Source organism: Sebastes umbrosus, chromosome 14, assembly GCF_015220745.1.
Source record: "Sebastes umbrosus isolate fSebUmb1 chromosome 14, fSebUmb1.pri, whole genome shotgun sequence".
Taxonomy (NCBI): Eukaryota; Metazoa; Chordata; class Actinopteri; order Perciformes; family Sebastidae; genus Sebastes; species Sebastes umbrosus.
In genome coordinates, this window is record NC_051282.1 from 29,448,224 (window position 1) to 29,470,100 (window position 21,877).

Genomic DNA, 21,877 nt, shown 5'->3' on the forward strand with positions numbered 1-21,877 from the left:
CGTGAAAAAACGAGTGGAAAATATGTGAAAAATATTAGAAAAATATCCAAAATTATCTGTAAAATATGTGAAGAAACTAGTGAAAAATGTCAGAAAAATATTAGAAAAATGTCCAAAAATTATCTGTAAAATATGTGAAGAAACTCATGCAAAATATTTGAAAAATATTAGAAAAATGTCCAAAAAGTATTTGTAAAATATGTGAAGAAACTAGTGAAAAATATGTGAAAAATATTAGAATAATATCCAAAATTATCTGTAAAATATGTGAAGAAAATAGTGCAAAATTTCTGAAAAATATTAGAAAAATGTCAAAAAATTATCTGTAAAATATGTGAAGAAACTAGTGAAAAATATGTGAAACATATTTGAATAATATCCAAAATTAGAGAGGGAATAGAAATCTTGGAATTTACATTTAATTTTTGTAAAGAATTTTTTCCTAATTTCTTTATATGTGTTTCATTGTAGCAGGAAATGTTGCTCTGTCTCCACCTGTCTCTGTGGACAGAGCTCTCTCTCTTTCTCTCTCTCTCTCTCTCTCTCTCTGTGTGTCTCTCTTTCTCTCTCTTGTCGCAGCAGCTCCACTCTGCTGCTGCGCATCTCTGTGTGGAGCTGTGCGTCAGGAGGAGAACTCTACAGGAGCAGCAGGAGGACACACTGGTTCATGTGAGGAGCTGCTATCAAATGAACAAAACGCGCAGTGTTTCTGCCTGAAGAAGAGCCATCAGAGAACGACGACAGGCATCAATCACTGTAACAAGAAGCTGCTTGAAGCTGCAGTTGTTGTTGGAAGCGACTTGTTTTTGGAGTTTGGTGTGATTTCTGGACACTTTCCACGCTGCAAGACGCAGAAACAAAAAATGCATGCTGTTGTTTATAAAACTGACAACTGCTGATTTTACAGCATGGTTATTTTAGTGCTTTAAAGACCCCCTTCTTGTACTTTGGACCTGGTGTGTAGACTCACATTGCAGGAGGTGCTGATGCTGCAGAAGAAGAAGAAGTGAGGAAGGATTTAGTGAATTTTGTGGATTGCCTCGTTTCATTGGACAAACATGATTTCAATTAAATAACTTGCAGGATCGCCCTCCTCTCCAAGACTGAAGCCAGACAACCTACACCTTTCCTCTGTGTCAACCATCACCTTTGTGCAAGGACTATGTTGATGAAGGAGTACCGCATCTGCATGCCTCTCACAGTGGAGGAGGTAGGGCAAGTTTTCTTGCTTTTCGTGATGTTTTGCATCCTGATTGTCTAATCTAGCCACCGCCAGATGGAGCTGCTGTTGTCTCTCTTTTAGCCTGCTGTTTTGTGTTCAAGAGAAGTCATGCACTTTAAGAGAGATAGTGTACAGCAGCAGCAGCAGCAGAGGGAATCATGTTATTATTGGTTGTGAAGGACAAACTGTGCTATTTTACTTTGAGTGTCTGGATTGTGATTGTATGCTTTGTGAGTGTTAAAAAGTCTAGACACAAATTGCTTTCTACCTGTGTTCACAGCTGTTATTCTGTTTCCTCTCCTCCAAACACCACTGCATTTTTTTATTATTACATGGTCCTCATGTGTTCTTACCTTTGTACTCCTTTATACCTTTTGCATGCACTCTGTCTGAGAGTTAAAATGCAAATTGAATGCACATTTTTGATCATGTGTTATCTACTGTTACACCCCACCCTTTGGCAGCCCTATTGGGGCGAACAACACTTAAACACTGACCCAAACCAACAACAAAAGACACCTTTAAAACTCTCAAAATCCATAGGATTTATTAACAAAGACATGTCAAAAGTCATAAACTGAGAGGCAGCAGAACCAGCAGTCCCCACACCAGAAGCCTTCTCCTTCTGCTGCTGGCACAGGAGCTTTTAAGCACTTCCTTCCCAACCTCTTTGAGCAAATGCAGCACACCTGGGCACCTCGTTGAGGAGTGCAGCACATCTGGGCAGAGCTACTGGAGAGGGAAAAGGGACAGCAGCACAGAAAACACATACAGCCGTAACACCCCCACCCTGTTGTTGTAGTTTTTTAATTCAGGAATTGATGCATGCACTCTGTCTCAGAGTTAAAATGCAAATTTAATGCACATTTCTGATCATGTTCTACCTACAGAGACACATTCACACACACAGTATTTGCGTTTGGAGATGAGTAGGGTGAAGGAGAGGATGAGGGAGAGAAGCATCTGCTGGGTAAAGTTGCCCTCAGGTCACAATGACACAGAAACAGCCTCACGATCAAGATGCTGTGGTGTTTAGACATTTTAGGATGCAAATATGATTTCTTAAATGTTCAGCGCTCAGCTTAGTTTTGACTGTATTAATTAGATTTTTGCTTTGTCCTCCTGTTTTTCCTTTATTTGCTTTATGTTTCATGTCTGAACCTAAACAACAGATGCTGCAGCATAAAGGTTTTATTGAGATTAACTGTGCCATAAAGGTTTTTACACACCATTTAACCCAGTTTACGGTGTGTCACGAGCTGCTACTTAAAGGGATTCAGTGCACCTCTGAATAAGAGTGCTTCATAGAGTCACTACCACTACTGTTAAATTGTGTCTTAGTCAGCTGTGCAGTTTGTGGAGATATGATCCGTCACTGCAGTCAAGTTAAGCTCATTGTTGTGTTCTTAGGTTGGGTGAGGAGGAGATCTGTACTTTTAATCAGAGTGCCGTCTCCCCTGAAGTCTCTTGATCCTTATCTGGCTCCGTCGTCCTGCTTTGTTTCTGTGAGTTTCATGTTTATAATTACCAGCACGCTGCTTTATCACACCGTGTCCTACGGCTGATTGGCTCTTCTTCTTTGCTTCGCTCCAGCGGTGATGGAAGACACCGTTGTCCTCTGTGGCCAGCTAAAGGCTACCACATCTGTTGTTGTAATGATAGTAATGGGGTCTGACCTAATCTATTGATCTGTCATTGACTTGACAAATGAACATTTGTAATCTATTAATTTTTTGCAGAGTGCAAGTACACACAGGAACACATAAATCACAGTCATCACCAGTATTGTGGGCTCTTTCCTGATTCCACGCAACAGCCACCAATGAAATCAAGAAGCGGTCAATATCTTTTAGTGACGCTGTCATCCGGACCGGTGCACATGACTTATTGTACTGCTATGTGCTCTTATGAAAATTGGATGCATGATAAAACAGGTCTCCATCTCACAGAGTCAATATACCGGATTCATGATGAGCAATGATTCATTCAGTGCTTTGGTGTCACGGTTATATTGTATACATTGCTGACTCAACACATGATAAGAGTCACGAATCAGAATGTCCTCGAATGGCATTGCAGCATGAGAGAAACAGACTCTTCTCCAGTGCCCAGTTGCATAAATCACCTTACATTACAACCTTAAGTTTGTCCCTTATGTAAAATATTCCCTTAGCTCAGGGGTTCATTTAGGAGTGTTGCATAAAGCCTCTTAGGTTGTCTCTGATTCTGTTGCGTAGTTTGTCTGTGAGATTCATATTGCCACCTCCGTGAATCTTGGAATAACGTTTAACTCTACAATATTACATTTATACTAAATATGAATGTTATTTGTTAAACAGGCATATGACACAGTTTGATTGTCACAATCCCTTTTGTGTTTATATTTAGATAACGTCATTGGTGTTGAGGTTTCTCCTGTAATTGTGGCTTTTTCAGCCGTGTGTGTGTGTGTCAGTGTGTTTACATGTAAATGGTTAATGCCTGTTGGAGATGCACCGCAGAGCAAACCATTTATTTAACTAATGTAAGGTCTAAAGATTCAGGGTCGCTGTGTTCTCAGAGCTACATTATCTAACACAGTTAAAATGACATTTATTTTTGTCAAATTGTGTTTGTTGTGCTAGTACATTTAGTCCATGTTGAGTGTTTTCATATCAGCGTGCACATTCAGAAACCTGCCATTGATCAGAAAACATTGCATCTTTAATAGGATGAGGGAGGCCAGAGGATGCATCTGTCAAAATGTAAACATAGGATATAGAGAGCTGAAGTCCCGCCCTTTCCGGTGGACACCATGGGACCTTATTTCGGAAAAAATATGAACGATAATCAATGGAGAGAGAGATACAAATTGTTTTGATCCCGTTTGAATTGCGCCATGAAACACACATATGATGTTTGCCAATTTAAAAGATACATTTTGTGGCAGCTGCCAATTCTCTGGTGCTTGCTGTTGTTTCCCTTTTCCCTGGTGTTTTTTTGGTTGAGTTGCTGAGTGATTAGAGGGTTATTCAGTTCACCTGTTGCGCAGGGTGTGGGGACTGGCTCTTAAATGATAGTTGAGAGCAGCTTGGTGCATTCCCCTCTTGGCCAATCAGGGTGTAACGACGCCCTTTCTGTAGGGCTTAAAAGAGGAGGGAAACTGCACACCCAGTGTCATTCTGATCTCTCCTTCACTCAATGCAACATGTGTTATCAGCTTTACCAGAAACTCTGGTCTGTTTTGGGCCCTTTTGGGATTCTGTGATCTTTGTGTTTTGTTTGTTGAGAGTGTTGACTCTCCTAGTTGGGGAAACAAGTTAAGTGCCAACCAATTAGGTTACCTGCACTGGGACGATTAGGTACTATTTGTGCAACAGCTGGCTTGCCTTACGATAGCCTAACGCCTGCAGGCTGTATTTTTGTATTCTATTCATTTGTTGATTTTCAATGAAACCCTTTATACCCATTTCTTTTAGTGTATTTTATTTGGGAAAACTTTAAAGGAGGGTAAAAGGAAAAACACGAACCAATATTTCAGTTTCCTTAATTGTTTGTTAATATAGAGGCATTTGTTCATTATTGAAGAGGCATTTGTTCATTATTATTATTAAGAAGGCATTTTATTTTATATTATTATGTGGATGGGAACTGTTTTTCAGTCTTCTGACCGAACAACTAAAGTCTGGGGAACTCAGTACCGCCACAATTTTCAAGTCAAGAAAGTCTCAGTTTGTCGTAGTTATCATTTAGTTTTGTGTGAAACCGCTCAGTGAACTACATCTCTCGTCTCAGGCAACATAACGTTACTTCTTAACTGATGTGTTTTATCCAGCGACTCCTGGAGTGTGTTCCAATCCACGTACTTCCAGAAGTACACTTCAACGTAGTGCACGTTGTGCACTCTGTACTCACTTGAGCAGTGCGTAAATTTCAACGGGGTAGGGTCGTCTCAAATCGAATACTCTGCGGCGCACTGACCGGAAATGACGATCGCAACATTTGACCGCGGTTCGCTACCCGCCAAAATATCTTCTGAAAAAAAATGAAAGCAGAGTGGAAATTACGTTTCCAACGTCGTAGCCTACGATGTGTCCTGCTGTTGGCTGAAAATGCACCGGTATGTTTACGTATTGTATTGTTTTATTCTGTTATCTACGTATGTTTGAATAGTGGTCGTGGCTCCGCCCCTTCCGCTACGTAGCCAAGATGGCGACAGTTGAGTGTGGAAAGTGTCCAGCGCTCCACACTCAACGATCTGACCGTTTTGAGTACAACATCCGGGTACTTTGCGTGCACTGCATTTTGCCGTACTTCCCAGTGTGAACGCACTTATGCACTCAAATTAGTAAGTGTAACTACAGAAGTACGCGGATTGGAACACACTCATGATGTTTTTATCAGCCGGGAAGAGAGCGAACGATCAGACCCGTTGCTGTGTGTGAGTTCATCCCAGTAGGAAACACTCAGGCGTCGTAGCTTCAGAGAGAGAGACGTCACTACGACCCTTTTGGGTGTGTTGTCTTTCTAATTACGTGTTTTACGTGTGATACTTCGACAGTTTTACAACAAAAAGCGACTTTCTTGACTTGAAAATTATCCTTTAAATTGTCAAACATCATATGTGTGATTCATGTCTCAATTCAAACTCTTTCCGTTGACTACCGTTCATATTTTTTCCGAAATAAGGTCCCATGGTGTCCACCGGAAGGGCCGTGGCTTTGGCTCTCTATACACAAACACAAATGCCACTTCACGTAGATTTATTGTCATTTCATTTCTAGTTGTGTCGGATGTCTTTTGTTTGTTGGAACAACAATCTAAGAATTTAAAACAAGTTTGAAAAACGTGTAATCCTAAAAAATCAAATTAAATGGGCGAATCATTCAGCGGATAATGGCTAAACGGATGTTCAAGGCTTTTTTTCTAAATGATCCTTGAATTCTTGCGTGAATTTTTAGTGCTTGCGCTGATAATACTAAACCATGAAAGTAGCTTACTGTACGATCTCCTGCAGCATGAAAGACAGACACTTGTTTTGAATAAGGTGACATCAGCCAACCAGTGTAAGGTCAGTCTGTCTCCGGAGGGTTTCCATATGTTTGTTTGTTTGTGTCCCAGTATACTGAGACGCTGGGCCCAGACCCAAGATCTTGTTTACGTCCCCGGAGCGGAGACTCTGTGCTCTGACTAACGAGAAGCCTGTTCCGTCGCTGTTCCCGGTGGAGCTCGTATAGCTCAGCCAGGCAGTGACCTGGCTCACTCACGCCAGATGGAGAGAAGCATGCTCACTAAGACGATCTGCCAGACGTATGAGCAGATGAGAGAAAGAGACAGAGACAGAAAGCATGTTGAGAATTTGATTGATTGCTTTGGGTAACCGTCTGAGTCCGCCTTAGTCAGCATTTTGTTTTGGCCTTTGCGGGTCGACGATTCTCCGAAGCATCTGTATGCGCAGCCACGGACAATTCATTCTGACATTCATTTTCTAGACGACACTGGGCAGAGCTTTCACTGCCTCATCAATTACCATTCAGTTTCCTCTGCAATTAATTAACCATTCACTGGTTAAAGGACAGAGAGTGTCTTTTCTGCACCTGAGCAGCAGCTGAATTACTCTCACCGCTTGCTTGATCAGCTCCTCAGTAATGAGCTTTGCAGAATGAGTTGAGAGAACATGAACACCATCTTTGCTTTGTTAAAAGACAAGGGGGAAGTGTCTGCTTGCCATCATCGTTTAATAAAAGCAGTAAATTAGTCATGAAAATGGAGCCTGATTCCTCTTTCCGTGCTAGTGTTTAAGCTACTTGATTGGCCTTGGAGCTTCACTGAAAAACCTTTAAGGATTAAAAAACACTTCTTATGCTTCCTCTCCGTGATGTATAGCATTAATGGAAAATTAATTCATTCAATACTTTAACTTGTGCTGTATATTTTATACTCTTTCAGTTTTGATGAGTGGATTTTTACGATGAGTATTAGGGCCACATTGAGGGAAAGAAAAATCTGAAATTTCAAAAATAAAGTCATAATATTACGAGAAAAAAGTAATTTGCTCCTCCACAAAAGAGTCAGTTTCCACCATCTGGTCCGTGTGCTTCTTTCTTCGGAATAAACGATTTCTTGCACAATCTTTTCAAGGTCCTGATACTGATGATAATTTGGTGCTGATGTGGCAAAAGATGAAGTATTTTGTTATTTGTGAAACTGAAACTAAAGTATAACTTCACAAGATGCTCCACGTTCCTCATTTTCACACTATTTACCCTCTAAAATAACAAGGTAAAATTACTACTTAATAATATTATACTTTATTCTCAAATACTATGACTTTATTTTGCTTAAAATTCTGACTTTATTCTCATAATATTATGACTTTTTTCTCGTAAACTTATGACTTTATTCTCATAATATTATGACTTTATTCTCGAAATCTCAGATTGATTTTTTTCCTCAGTGTGGCCCTAATACTCCGTCGTAGATTTGAACATGAAATCAAAGAAAGATAATACACGACAATGGATCGGTTCTCTGCCGATTCTTTGCAGATTCCTGCTGTACTTTGCTTTTATGTTTTTCCATTCACAACATATATAAGTTGCTTTCTCTGTTGGCCTGTGTTCAATGGTCTGTATTCGGTGCTTGCCGTTAGTCAATCTTTATATGGCTTTGTTACGTTCCGCCTCTGGTTTTTACTGATAGCGATCAGTCACTTTGCGTATTTATCCACATACCATTACTTGAATTGCTTCCATTTGCCTGACTTGTATGGTTCTCCAGCTGCCAGGCTGCCGGCTCATAGGACAGCACTGAACAAGTCCCCGCTGTGCGGGGATAATTGAAACCCTGGTGGTGTTTCCGAGGTTGCGCTTACAAACCTCGTCTGAGATTATTGCTTCTCTATTAAAGCTAATTTTCTGCACTTCTCCAGCTGAGAAGCTTTCTTTCTGAGTCAGACTGTTGCTGATTTCTCTGGAATGCATTATTTTGAGATCCTGCAACATCGGCATTACATTCCCGGCTAATCTTTTGGCAATTATTGCAATGTGTTTCGTTTCCAGGATCCTAAATAATCATTTTAATGTGCTACATTATTGTCTGTGTGTGTGTTTGCATGTTTTTGTGACGAGTTGGGGGACTGAGGGAGATTCAGATTTTGGTGCACTGGATTAGTGAAGCAGTTGCAAAGATGTTTTAGCCTCCAGCAGAGTGAGACAGAGATGGCATACACTTACATGTTCTTGATGTCAGCAGATGCTCTGCTTGTATCTTCGGTCTGTCTGACTCTTCTTGACAATCTGTGTCAACTAAAGCGAGCACTACAGCTTTTAAAGGCATTAACTTGGCCAACTTGATTTGGCTTGTAAATGGATTGTGTAAGAGTGTAATGCAGTGGCACTCAGTTTTGGCCTTGGCCAACTGCAAGTAGAAGTATAGGGCCCTTTTTGTCTGTTAGTTGGATGGATAAATTGACTAAAGATGGCGATGTGGTGATCCGGTGGTTGGAGTTTGGCTGGGGAACTCTTATGCATAATTTTTCTGACATGTTTTTTTTTAGTTTTTCCTCTGTTTTATGATGCCCAGTTCCCATTAAAGCTGCAGTAGGTAGAAGTGGAGCAAATAGGATTTAAAAAAAAGTTATTTTTATAAAATGGTCACTATATCCTGACAGTAGTGCATGAGACAGGTAGTCCTGGTAACAGGAAAAAATCATGTGCCTCTGAGTCCTCCGCTGCTCCTAACGACATCTGCAAGATTTCCCAGACCGGAGGAAAACAACCAGTCAGAGCCGAGCTGGAGCCTTGCCGTCTCCAAGCAGCTGTCAATCACTCGTGAACTCTGATCAAACAGTCAAACTAGGCAGCGCTGATCAAATATGAAGCAATATTCTGTTACTGTAATGCCTATTTCTCTCCTCAAATGTTTTCAGAAACACCTTCTAGTGTACTGTTTAGCTGTAAAATGAGAAAGTTTGTGAGATCAGTTGAGGAAATACCAAGCACCGCCCACCAGCCAGAGCAAACTTTCTCATTTTACAGCTAAACAGTACACTACAAGATGTTTCTGATTACAGCAGCCATGCATGAGGAGCTGCAGAAGTCTAGTTTTCTCTCAGAGCACTTGAATTACAATATGCTGAAAGATTATTATGGAATTTTTTCCCAATGATGCCAAAAACATTCTGCCTACTGCAGATTTAAAATGTGGTCCATGTCACTGCCTTCTCTGCTGTTGGCCTGAGGAGGGTGTAGACAGACATGCACGAGCTCCATGACGCAAAGTGTTGCCAGCTGCTTCTTTTCACCTGCCCGCAAGGAGCAACACAGCCTGAAGTAACGCACAGAAGGCTCTCCAGACCCATCCGCCTCCATGCAGGTTCCCCGAATCAAAGGAACACTTCTACTGTAGTAATCATGTTTTTTTTTTAGGCAATTTACTGAGAAGACGTGGAAAGGTCACATACTGAAACCGAGCTAGCAGAAATGGCCCGACTGCAGTGGCTACGTAGCAACATTAATGATGTGGTAAACATCTAGGGTCAACAGTTTTCTATTCATAGTAGAGAGCTAAGGACTAAATTAAGAGCGGTTGTGTAGGAACACTTGGTCAGGTGACTGGAGGTTGTGGGAATCAGGCTGACGGTGGACAGGTGAGGCGGGGGAGGCAGAGTCCATGCCTACATGTGCCACAAGCAAAGCATTTAAAAATGTGATTTAGCCTAGTTAGGCAAGAGATATCCTTCAGTATTGACTGGAACAGAGTAGACATGGCGCTTTCATTAATTTAAAGGCACACGGTCGATAAAGGGCAGACACAAAGACGGAGGTGAGGCTGGGAAGAATAGACAAAGGAGAACAAGTCAAACGTGGTGATTAATTGGGTAATATGCCAGAGCACAAAAAGAAAACAAAGATGCAATGGCTCACAAATGACACACAGAGCAAGTCAATGAAAGGGTTTAGAAACACAATCAAGCAGCCTGGAACACAAAGACGTGTGTAGCTGGACAAAGAGAGCCGGCTACAGTACAAACAAAGAGAGGACGGCACTACGATGGAAATTTAGACACTGTATTATTCTTTTTTTAATATCTACATCTGCATCAGCTTAATGATTTAGAGAGGGAGACCTAGAGAGAGAAAAATCAGGTGCTAACAAGAGATGATGCCTACACTGTAAAAAAAAAAGTATAAAATAACGGAAATTTTCCGGCAGCAGGGGCGCCAGAAAATGTCTGTTTTCCGGCCACAGGTGTCGCTGTTAACAAGCATTTCTGAAAGTTACAAATACTCCCTTTTAAATAAATAAACTGATACTTATAATACATAAACTGCTGAGGCATGATTGTTGGTGGACGGAACATAAGCTGCATAACCAGAAAGATGAGGAATGTTCTTTGTATCTAAAGCAACATTTGTTAGAAACGTATGAGTGCATTGCAGAAACAGCAGTGCCTCAAAACAGCAGTAACTCTGCCTACAGCCTATGTCATGGCATTGGCTGACATCTGTTGTGCCCTGTTGCTGCTGCCTCTGGCTGTGTGTTTGAAACGCCACACATTGCAGCACTGAGCTTCAAACAGAGGTCCCGTGGGGTTAGAGAAAGCAGTGGCACATTTTTAATGGTCCCTTGCACACACACACACACATTGTACTGACACTTCCTAAGAACCTGGGTACACCGCTTTAATTCCAGGAAAAAGCAGCCTTGTGGATTTATTATTTATTTCGCAGTATCTTGTGGGATGTGCACCGGCAGAACGCCGCTGAAATAGAGGCAATGTGAGGATACTCTGCTGTACCTGGACGAGCTCAGGACATTTCTTTCATTAATATTTCCCTCATAAACAAGAATGTCGACTTCTGTTAACTACACATTACTACAAACTTATACTAGCACATTGCTAACTCCACTAATTACCCCACTTTACAAAAAAAATATACAGTAAAACCACCATAAATAGTCTTCCAATTAAACGACAGAATATGTTGTTAAAGTCTGCTGGTTGCCTGGCAACCTCAAGGTGAGAATAAGACTCATATAACCTCTCATAACCTCACATAACCTCCCGTAACGCTGCAACGTGACATTTTTATATAAAAAAAAAATGATTGAATAGAAAACAATTTGGATTCAGACTTGGACATTGAGGACATTTAAACACCGGCTACACATCTTTTCGGTGTATCTATTGTTTGAACTTGTTGTCATATGAATGAATGAATTTAATTTCAGCATGTCAAACTTCCTGAGACTCAAGTACCGATGAGTCGAGACGTTTGCGAGTCAGATTTGATTTGAATGTTTTGGTGAATACAACACTGGTGTGCCTGCGTGTGTTTGTGTGTTCTACAGAGCGGGCTGTTTAATGGGAAGCCATCACCTTCACGTTATCAGAACAGGAAACTCTTAATCGCCCATCCCTCCATTTCACCCTGTACCCCACCTCCTCTCTTCCTGTCCTCCTAAACCTTACTTACTGTCAACATCCTGTCTAAACAAGGAGAAACAACGGCTACTGAGAATAGAAGCTGTGCTGACACATTGTGAATGTGTCAGTAGAGTTATGGGACAGGTGGTAGGAGAGATGCTGTATGAGGAAAGGGGAGCAGCTGGGCATGCCGCGCTATAATGTGATCTCAACTTATCAGGACGCATTGTGCGCTCTTGATTGGTGATGGATTGTATATGTGATCAGACTCATTATATGATAATGAGGAGTGACGTGGATCAGTCATTTGCTTTTGTTTTTAAATTACACTGATTCCCCCAAAACGGCTGCTACAGAACATCTTGTAATTCAGTCTCAGCCAAGTCTTTAACTGGAATTATGCTTCTGCTGACATAGACGTAAACATGCTTGCGAACCTACGCAAAGACGGGTGTTATTGATAACCGTAGGTCGCAAAGGCTCGTAGAGAGTCTGACGAGTGGGAGTACATTTCTGCATAGTACTACAACAAGTGCTCTTACAAGTGCATATAAAGAAATTACTCTTCCAGGCATTTAATATTGTTGCCCATCTTGTCAGTGTCCCATCCTTTTATGTTGATGAATCCATATTCTTTCACAGATTTGACACTGTCACAGAGGGGAAATTTATGTCCTGATTTCTTTGTTTTCTCTGCATTGTAGTTTGTTAAACGGGGCACTGCTTCCTAGCTGACACATACGTTCATTATATCCCCAAAAACACACAAACGTGTCCGAAAGACACCATAATTCCAGTTTTAGAAGTTTCAAACTTTGCAAACACAACAAAAAGCTGTGTCGATTTTATCGATATTTTTTAAATCGGGTTATATGAGGTACTTATCCATAGTAGGTGTATTCCTCACAGTAGATGACGGTCGGCATGCCTCCAGCATCGAGAAGCAGACAGGAAAACCGGCAGCGGAGCAAATCAATACAGTGCTGTGGACGGGGATGGCAGAAAAACACATTTTAGTCAACAAAAAGAAAAGGCTCACCTTAAAAAAATGTATAAGTGTACGCTATATTTAGAATATTTACCGACAGCAATCTGAACTGAAAGTGAAACGCATCTATAGCCGACTGTTTTTGTCATCTGAGCCTGCTGGCTTTGGAGAGAGGGCGTAGAAAAAGTTTCACTTTCTGCTCAGATCCCCGTCAGAAAGGGCGATCTGACGGCAAGATAGAGCGGTGAAAATATTCTAGATATAGCGTACACTTAAATAGATATTTTAGGTGGGTAAGATAAGTTTTTCTGCCGTCCCGTCCACACCACTGTATTGCTTTGCTCTGGTGTTGGTACTCCTTGTCTGCTTCTCCAAATCTTCTGTAAATAATACATTAAAAGTACGTCATTCAACCCCAAACACCCAAACTATCCTTTTAAATTTGGACTCTCAGACCTGCACATTACACTCCCTCATCCTGTGAATTCACACAATGATGCAGACACAAATCATTGTAGCACTCATATTCTGTTGCAGGTTGGGAACATATGCGCGCACCGCCACCGCCACCAATCAAAATGTTTCCGTTAGCAACTCAAAGCGAGAGATTCGACCGATCAGTCAATGAGCCGCATAATTATCGTCTGATCCTTTTGAAAGGGTTCGCCTTCAAAGGGTAATTAGGAGACGTTCTCTCCAACTCCACTGGCATAAACCCAATCACCTTCCAACCTGGTCATCACCGAGACGCAATTACAGTAACGTATAGCTGTCCCTGCATGTGCCATTAACCTTCTCACAAGTGTCTCTCTATAGATACTGCGGTAAAGCCACGGCATGCAAATGGGCTGCTTCACAGTAAAACAAGCCTGTCCAATAGATACAGCATATCGGAAGTGTGATGTATTGACCATGACACACACCCACACCCTTCTCCAGTATGTGGGTGTGTGTGGTGTACTGTAAGCACAGATACACCGTGTACATACCAGAATAACAGGTACAAGTGTCCCTGGTTGCTATAGGAACATCAGCAGCTCACAACTGATTAGAAACACTCTTTGATGATGAAGTGGCCTTTCCTGAGAAACAAGAGGAAGAGCGTTTTGCTAAAGGGCACACAATTAAATACATTAATTGTCATCATACATTAAGTTATTTAATTTAAATTTTCAATTTAACACCTTTAATGTGTTTTAATGTGTGTTGAAAGACCTTAAAGATAATTTCCGGGGGTCGCCAGATGGCTGTGGAGAAAAAACATTACATAAAAATAACATAACATATTATAGACCGGGGGATGTTGTTTTTGCATTACATCGCCTGCAGCCTATGATATAATTTGCCTTAGAATAGATTTTATGTGAGTGTGCTTGTGAAAGTCAAAGTGTGCGTGCACACGGGTTTCTGACGGGGGATTTCAGGCGGGTCGGGGAGAGAAAAAGTCACGAAACGCATTAAAAAATCCACATTGCCTGGAGCACATTGGACAACGCCGAGGTGCTAGCTGTTCAAACTAAACAAAATTGACATCACAAACAAAGCACTCTCTGTTTAGCCTACATTTATTAATCAGAGCATTCACAATAATCACTCAAAATCAGACGGGGGAGGCACGTGGAAACAGCGGTTTACGGCGGGCAGGGGGTTGCGACTCGAAAAGGTTGAGAACCACTGATCTAACACACCAGATGGTCTAATGTTACAGGGGCTTGTTTGGAAACTTTCTTCTCTTATTTCACGACAATAGTTCACTGAAATGTGTTTCTGAAAACATTTTATGCCAGAAATAAGCTGTGCAGTTGCTGAATCTATCTTTATTTTAGATTTTACAACGCTCAGTTTAAATGTTTCTCGGGAGTTTCCAGAGCCGGCGAGTCGCGTCGGACGCCCCTGATTTGCTTAAAGTAGCCTAGACATCAATTTTATGCAAATGAGGAGCGGGCGACGTGATGGTCCGTCTCTCGAGTCGCGCCGCCACGCTACCAGAATGCATTGCACGGTTGCTTACATAGACAATGAATGAGAAACATGGAAAAGGACGGAGCCTGTGGACGCGTACCTCGAGTACATGTGTATTGATGTGTGTCTATAGTCTACCAAACGCTTTGTCAGGCGGTATTTGATTTATTTGATAGGCGTGATTAAATAGTTTCATATGAGTTTGGCAAATTATGGAAGAGTTGCACGATGAGGAGGAGCTCCTGTGCCTAGAATTAATAAAGAGAAGAACCAAATGAGGAGGTGGTATGTGCGGCCTATTAACACAACTCGGCTCTGATGACCAATTAAACGTCTACGGCGTCTACGGTGCCTGGCGTGTAGTCTACCTCTCCAGCTCTGCGGAAGTTCTGCACAAGCTTTACTGCAGAAGTATAAATGAGACATAAGCCCTGGTGTGTGTGTCGGTGTCGGTGTGCTACCGTCTTTTCTGTATTTTAACACCCACATAGAAATTTGACAGAAACACTTACCATCAGAAATGAATTTCCTCTCCCTTGAGTGTCTCAAAATCAGTGTCAAATATCTTTAAGAAACGCACAAGGACAACGTTTCCTTCAAGTGGCCACCTGGGCCTGTTTTTTCTTCCAAGTGTAAACAGGAACGAACTTGTGAGGGCCGACGTGCACGCAGAGTTGGAAAGTTATTTGAACAAGCTTTAACAACCTTTTTAAACCACCCACTGAAAATGAATAAAACCCCTCTCATCTTGTGGTGCATGATTATGCCATACTTCACACTGTATGTCCTTGCTTTTGTATTCCCACAAACACTTTCTGTCACGATATGTTTTCTCTTGTGTGTGTGTTTGTTCCCGGCTGGTTTCTGTGACTCAACGTTCCTGTGCAGCGACTAGTCGGTGCCACGGGTGCAGGTGGCCAGCAGCATGGATCCTCTTCTCTCTCTCCCTCTGGCGTCTGTTGATTTTGTCAGCAAACCTGCAGTAATCTGGAGTTATTCTCTGCTCTATACAAACTGATATTTAATTGCAGTGATGTGACTTTTCCAAGAGCTGCTGCTCATCGCAAAATGATCTTTACCTCCATGTTCATGCAATATATGCATCACTGTAAACAAACATAACACACGGCGACCACAGGCGCAGTTTGTGTTGGTTCAAGGAACTCACTTAAAGGGACTGTTTGTAACTTTTTAAGCGTATAAATGTAGCGGGTCGGGACACATGCGCGAGCAGCCTCGTCTCCGCTGCCTGCTCTCCTTCACTCAGACAGCGTGCGCGTTCTCGCGTACTCGCTCAACCTCTAGACGTGAACACGCGTTCACTCCACACTGCAGAAGAGTTAGTAGCTCTGAGAATATCTAGTGAATGTAGAGTGGACGTTTGTGCAGAAATAACTGCTGCAGCTCCTCCAGACCAACAGAGGTTTCCCGTGTCTTGTGAAGTGACGGGGCTCTGCAGAGAGACACGTTATTGTCTCTTTACCGACCGGGTGCCGGTGTCTCCCTGCTCTCTCCGGCTGCGGGCGGAGAGAGCAGGCCACAGGTTGATTTCACGGCCACAGGTGTCGCTGTTAAGAAGCATTTCTGAAAGTTACAAATAGTCCCTTTAACCCCCCTAAAAATATATTTTTTTCTAACAACACAGAACTAATAATTTATTGTAATGATGAATAATATCAACCATGTTGTGTCTTCTTATTGACAGAATAAGAAACCAACAAGATAAGAAGATAGAATTGTGGTCTTTTTATTTACATTTAACATCGGACACTCTCTGTCCACACAGAATCCGTTAAATATGCACTTCCTGTTATGCCATGTAAACAAACCACGTACCTATCAGCTGTTTGGTCAAGATCAGTCTAGAGACGTAGACACTTTTACGATGGGTGAGTAGTACTTGCTATCTTCCGACGTTTGTGTTTCTTAAACAGAAAACATCGGTTTTATGCTGCGATATTTACTGAAAATGATGTACAGTACATTAAAGGTAGACTAAGTAAACTTTGAAGCACTCTCTTGGTGATCTCCATTCAGTCAGTCACACACAAATGCACATGTACTCGTAAAATAAATCTATTTCCTAACCCCTATCTCTCGGCCTCACAGCTACAACCTATAATTCTAACCTTAACTTAAGATGAGGTTACCTTACTTTGCAAAAAATCCTCCGGTCTCGACCTCAAAAACTGCAACTTTTTTTCCCACAAGGACTAAAGTACAACACACATCACACACTGCTGTTTCAGCAGAAACATGGTCATGCTGCTGTTGAGAGCGAGTGCATATGACTGACTGCATTTGCTCCATTTACGCCGATTCAGCAGAATGTGAAGGTTGAGTGTTGACTTCCTGTAACGATTTGATAAACTCACATGCCATAGCAGTGTCGGTCACATAGGCAGTGTTAGGAGGATGCCAAGGAGGGCAGCTGGCATCGAGGGAAGCCATGTGTTGTGGTAGCTCAACACCAGTGTGTGCCGTGCCACACGTTGCCTGCTTTACTCAAGAACTCAGTCAGTCAGTGCAGCATCCAAGAGCAATGGAGCGTGACAGGTCCGAGAGCAAGATAACCGAGTGTCAGCAGTGCCTTTTCTTCAGGAGGAACAGCAGGTTCACATTCTACCAGAGTACGTCTTTTGCATCGTGAGTAAAGTGTTGCAGGAATTCATTATGCAGAACTTGTTTTGGATGCTTGAAAAAAATGCTTTAGCTCTTACACAACATACACCGAGGTGAGGCCTCTACACACCGCAGCGGGGTTTTTTTTGTGCGATTAATTTGAACGTCAATATACTTTTTCTAACTGTTGTTTTTGTCATGAGTACTTTCACACAGAATGCAAATATTAAAGGCAGGGTTGACAATGTTCTCCAGTCTCCACTATTTGTTATATTGGTTGAAATGGTCTTTACACCCCGACAGCGATCCATTACTGATGAGCTCTGATAAAAGACTGGAAAAGAGCCGTCATCTGTAGCTGCTGTAATCCTGTTAAAACTTCTACCAATCACTGCCTTGCGGTCCGCTTGGAAAGAACCAATCAGATGCCTCCCTGCCTCTCTGCTCGTACTCTACCCTTGGCGTGGAGTTATCTATACGATACCTCCTCATTTCACTAAATTATCTGTTAGTTTTACTTGCTGACAGCCTAATAACTTTCACTTGTTTGATGTACAGCAACAATATAAGACATTTATACCGATGTTAGTTTTATGTAACCAGGTTTTGAGATATTTCCGCCTACACTTCACTACAATGGAGGTGAATGGAATTTCATTTCCACAGGATGAAATGCACTTTAGTAGTGGCAACAAATAAAACGTAGTATCCAACTGCTATTATGAATGGACTGAAGTGGAAATGACACCAGCTCTGATACGCACAGACTTGCCAAGAGCAAAAGGCCGCATTACATAAACTATGTGAAAGACGTGTGGAGAGGTGTAATTTATTAATACTGATCGTTGCAGGTTGGAAGCAGCACTCTCCTGTCGTGCTTCCCTCTCCACCCCTCTCTCTGGCTCTCTTCCTCCCCCCCCCGTCTTCTCATCCTGCATCTCTGCAGTGTCTGAGGTCACTGAACCAAACATTACATAACGTCAAGATCACTCACTACGGATCACTCCACTATGCATCATTTTTACTCCCCGCCTGGCAGCGCATCGGGTGACCTGCTGACGTGATGTGTTTATACTGTATGCATGGGCCAGGAGAGAAAAAAGGGTGAAAGGGAGGATTGGATTAAGGCAGAGAGTCAAAGAGAGGTAAAGATGCCGCCGAGCAGGGATAAAAGAGCAAAAAGAGGGCAGTGCTGCAAAAAAAGATATTTGGGAGACTGACAGATTGTTGAGCTATTACATAACTTGATTGAGGGCGGCCGTTTCTCTCTCGCCCTCCCCACTACTCCGGCTCCTCTTCCCATTTAGAGGATGCATGTCACTTTCTCCTTCAAGCTTTTCTCTGCTTTGCATTACTTTCCGAGTTTTTCTCATTTCCCCACTCTCTCTATCTTCGCCTCTCGTCTCCATGAGGTTTGAGAGCATCATTATGTCATTCTTCTGATTCTGAAATCATTTCACCAAAACACTTTGCCATCCAGACTCTGTTTAATCTCACTCCCTGCAAAGCTTAATTCAAAGTCAGTAAAAAGCAGGAGCAGTCGGATCAATCAAACCCCCTGAGGAGAACAAAGAAGAAGCAGAGCCGTCGGGTGGATGCTGAGGTTTGACATGCATTAGCAGCAATGCTGATTTTTAAGTGATGTCATTTCTGTCACATATAAAATATGTGTTTGTGTTTCAACTCATCTTGGAGCTGTACTGATGTGCAGCGTACTGCAACCTAATAATCAGTCAAGGTAGTCAATTCTTCTTCCCCATTCAGTCGGTTGATAAACAGCTCTCCCTCCCAGTTACATAAGCCTTTTGTCCTCTCTGTTCCACTCTGGAGTGTTTTGGTACAACTTGAATTTCAGGTTGCTTGGGGAAAACCGTCTCATTTATTATGCATAGAGAGAGCGCGGCGTATTTCTTACAGCCCTGCTGAGATAGAGAGAGAGAGAGAAAAGAAAAAGTAAGCACGAAAAGTAGAGCAAAGGGAGAAAGAATGAGAGAGAAAGAGATTGACCACAAGTGTTATCTTGGTTTGGTCTTGCATACAATATCAGCCTTGTTGATATTGTATCTGCGGGGTGTAACGTATCATCTACTACATCGATGCATCGATTTATATTCCTACAATCCAATTACATCGATAGGTACTCGGCAAGTTGTCCTTCACGGGGGACGTATATCGATCTAAAATTGATTTGCAAATCTACTGCATCGATACTAAGAATTAGCACCTTGTATTTAAGCACGACAAACATTATATGGACGTATTTTTTAGCACTTTTAATAGTAAAGAAATGTTAAACGTTACTCCGGCTCACTCTCTCTGTCTATGACATCATCGACATGCGCCAGCAGCGCCAATCTCAGAAAGACGACAACAAAACGAAGCTTGGCTGATGGCGAGGAAGAGCCAGACGAGTGAGAGAGCCGTGTTTGAGGTGGAAACATTTTGGCTTTTGTAAAAAGGGAGATGTCCTTGATAAATCGCTCGCTGTTTGCAGAATATGCAAAGACCAGATAAAATACAACGGCAACACGACCAATCTTTCCACGCACCTGCTGAGACACCATGGGAACGCCCAGGGAACTCTAGCAGTGTTCTCGCAGCAGCGGAAACATTATTGGTAAGAAATTAGGCCAAAACTTACCTATAGGGCTAAAGACATCACGGCATCCATTGCCAGGTTTATCTGTCAAGATATACGACCGTACAGTGTGGTTGAAAATCCTGGGATCCTGGCCGTCCACACGCCATCGTACAAAATCGTATCGCTCTAGTTGAGCCAAATATCGTCCTTGAATCGTATCGGAACCGTGGAAAGTGATACGTATCGTATCGTTGTAAAAACTTATCTTTACACCCCTAGTATCTGCCTTGATGGAGCCTACTGTAACTCGGGCATCCCCACTGTTGATGGAAAACGGCAACAACATAGATGAAGAAACTGCAAAAGGAGAAGCTTGTTGAAAACCCTTGGAAGTCGGCATGACATCATACCAGCAGTGGCATGTGCAATAAGGGCAGGGAGGGTTAGGACCGAGCATAGGGTCGTCTTTATGGAGTGAGAAGGACTGGCAGTGCTGTGGGAGAAACATAAGACAGCTGTGGAGCTAATATATTTGCAAATGTAAGGGTTTTCTGTGAGGTGTGGAATAATCAGAATTCTAATTATCAGTGTAGGTTTAGTCATCTCAGTCAAAAAGGGGATTTAAGGCAGAACAAGCAGTGGAAATTGACTGGCAGATTTAAGAGTCTGAGCCTGATAAATTAAAATAGGCAATTTCTCATTCTTTTCTATAAACACAGTAAAATTATATGATTAAGGACAAATAAGGTACTGTATTTGTTATGCCAACAATCAAGGATTTCTGGTTAGGGAACACTTAATGTGATGGAGAGCAGTTAGTATATTTACTACTCACATCTTGTTTCCAACTACCCGGGGATCCGGTTGGAATTTACAGCAACAGGACAACTCTGCACAAGTTCTTGCTTTTTCAGAGTTGTATAACTCACAACCAAGTGAGAAGGCAGAGCTGTAATTTCCCCCAGGTACTGTACGGTACATGCAGTACAGAGCAGATCAAAAGTAGACTGGACTACACAGCTGAAGCAGAAACACAGAAAACGCAATATAATGTACAAAACTGATTTATAAATGTGCGTTTTAGTCAAGACACTGCTGAGTCAGCCCTGCTCTGATTTAAATAAAAAATGTTTTGGTTATATAAAATGTGTTAATGAAGGCAGTTTTTTTTTATAAATAAAAAAAACAAAAACAACTAGGGCCCGTTGCACAAGAGGGATTTACCACATACATGCAGATCGCAATTTGTGGCAGCTTCACGTTTCACAAAAGACTACCGCTCACCAACTTCAGATAAATTAAAGTCCTAAAGAGCATTTCTTTTGATTAGTGAAACATGTAAAAATCAACTGAAGAGAAAATCATAGCTTGCATGTTGCACATTCGGGTTTCTGTAGCACGATTAATTATGCAGTCGCCATTTGGAGAGTGAGAGGCCACGTCTGAGGGGAGAACAGGAATGAAAACGGATCCTTGCACTTGAGCAGAGGGGGGGGGGGGGACCACGAAGCGAGATTAGTTGGTTAGTGAGGTCTATTGAGCCTAAAGCCAGAAGGTGGTTCTCTTTTAACCCGGATAGATCGCCATGGTAACTTATGCTGCAGACCTATGGTGCATTCAAATGGGGTCGTGTTTACTGTGTTCACGAGTCCATATGAACGCCCCCCCTCTTGTGGTATTCACGACCTCGTAAGCAGAACGTTTCTGAAAGCTCAGAGTTCACGAGTTGTGACGTGTTTATTGACGTTGTCAGAAGTTGTCAGAATGTAAGTACATTTTTCGGTTAATAATAAGTGAATATATTGAACTCCAACTCCTTTGGAAATAGCGTCACTCTATAGTGAATAGTCAAATCTATGAGCGATATAGACTCAATGGAAGGAATACGTTATATATGCAAACTAACATTACGTTAGTCATGAAACCAAAGCCGAAGTGTAACCCCCAGCTGATAACAGAGCACAGGGTGTGCAGCCCGTCATGGTCAAATATCGCCGCTTTGTCACGCCCCTCGGCGTCTGATACCGAGGCAAAAGGCTCAGAATACGCAACCTGATCAATGGTAATGACAGAAGAAGGGTGCTCTTTGAG

At 42.0% G+C, this 21,877-nt stretch overlaps 1 protein-coding gene across 2 annotated transcripts in view; it reads left to right on the forward strand.

The window, feature by feature from the left end:
* The first annotated feature begins 581 nt into the window (after positions 1-581).
* Positions 582-21,877, forward strand: part of pitpnc1a (phosphatidylinositol transfer protein cytoplasmic 1a) — a 47,638-nt gene continuing 26,342 nt past the window's right edge. Inside the window, exon 1 of one of the 2 annotated variants that reach the window (XM_037791586.1) lies at positions 582-1,210. In XM_037791586.1, the coding sequence (XP_037647514.1) occupies positions 1,163-1,210 (48 nt within the window). In that variant the 5' untranslated portion in view covers positions 582-1,162. Of the gene's footprint in view, positions 1,211-17,097; positions 17,230-21,877 lie in introns of those variants that run through there. The other variant, XM_037791587.1, reaches the window with a different exon arrangement.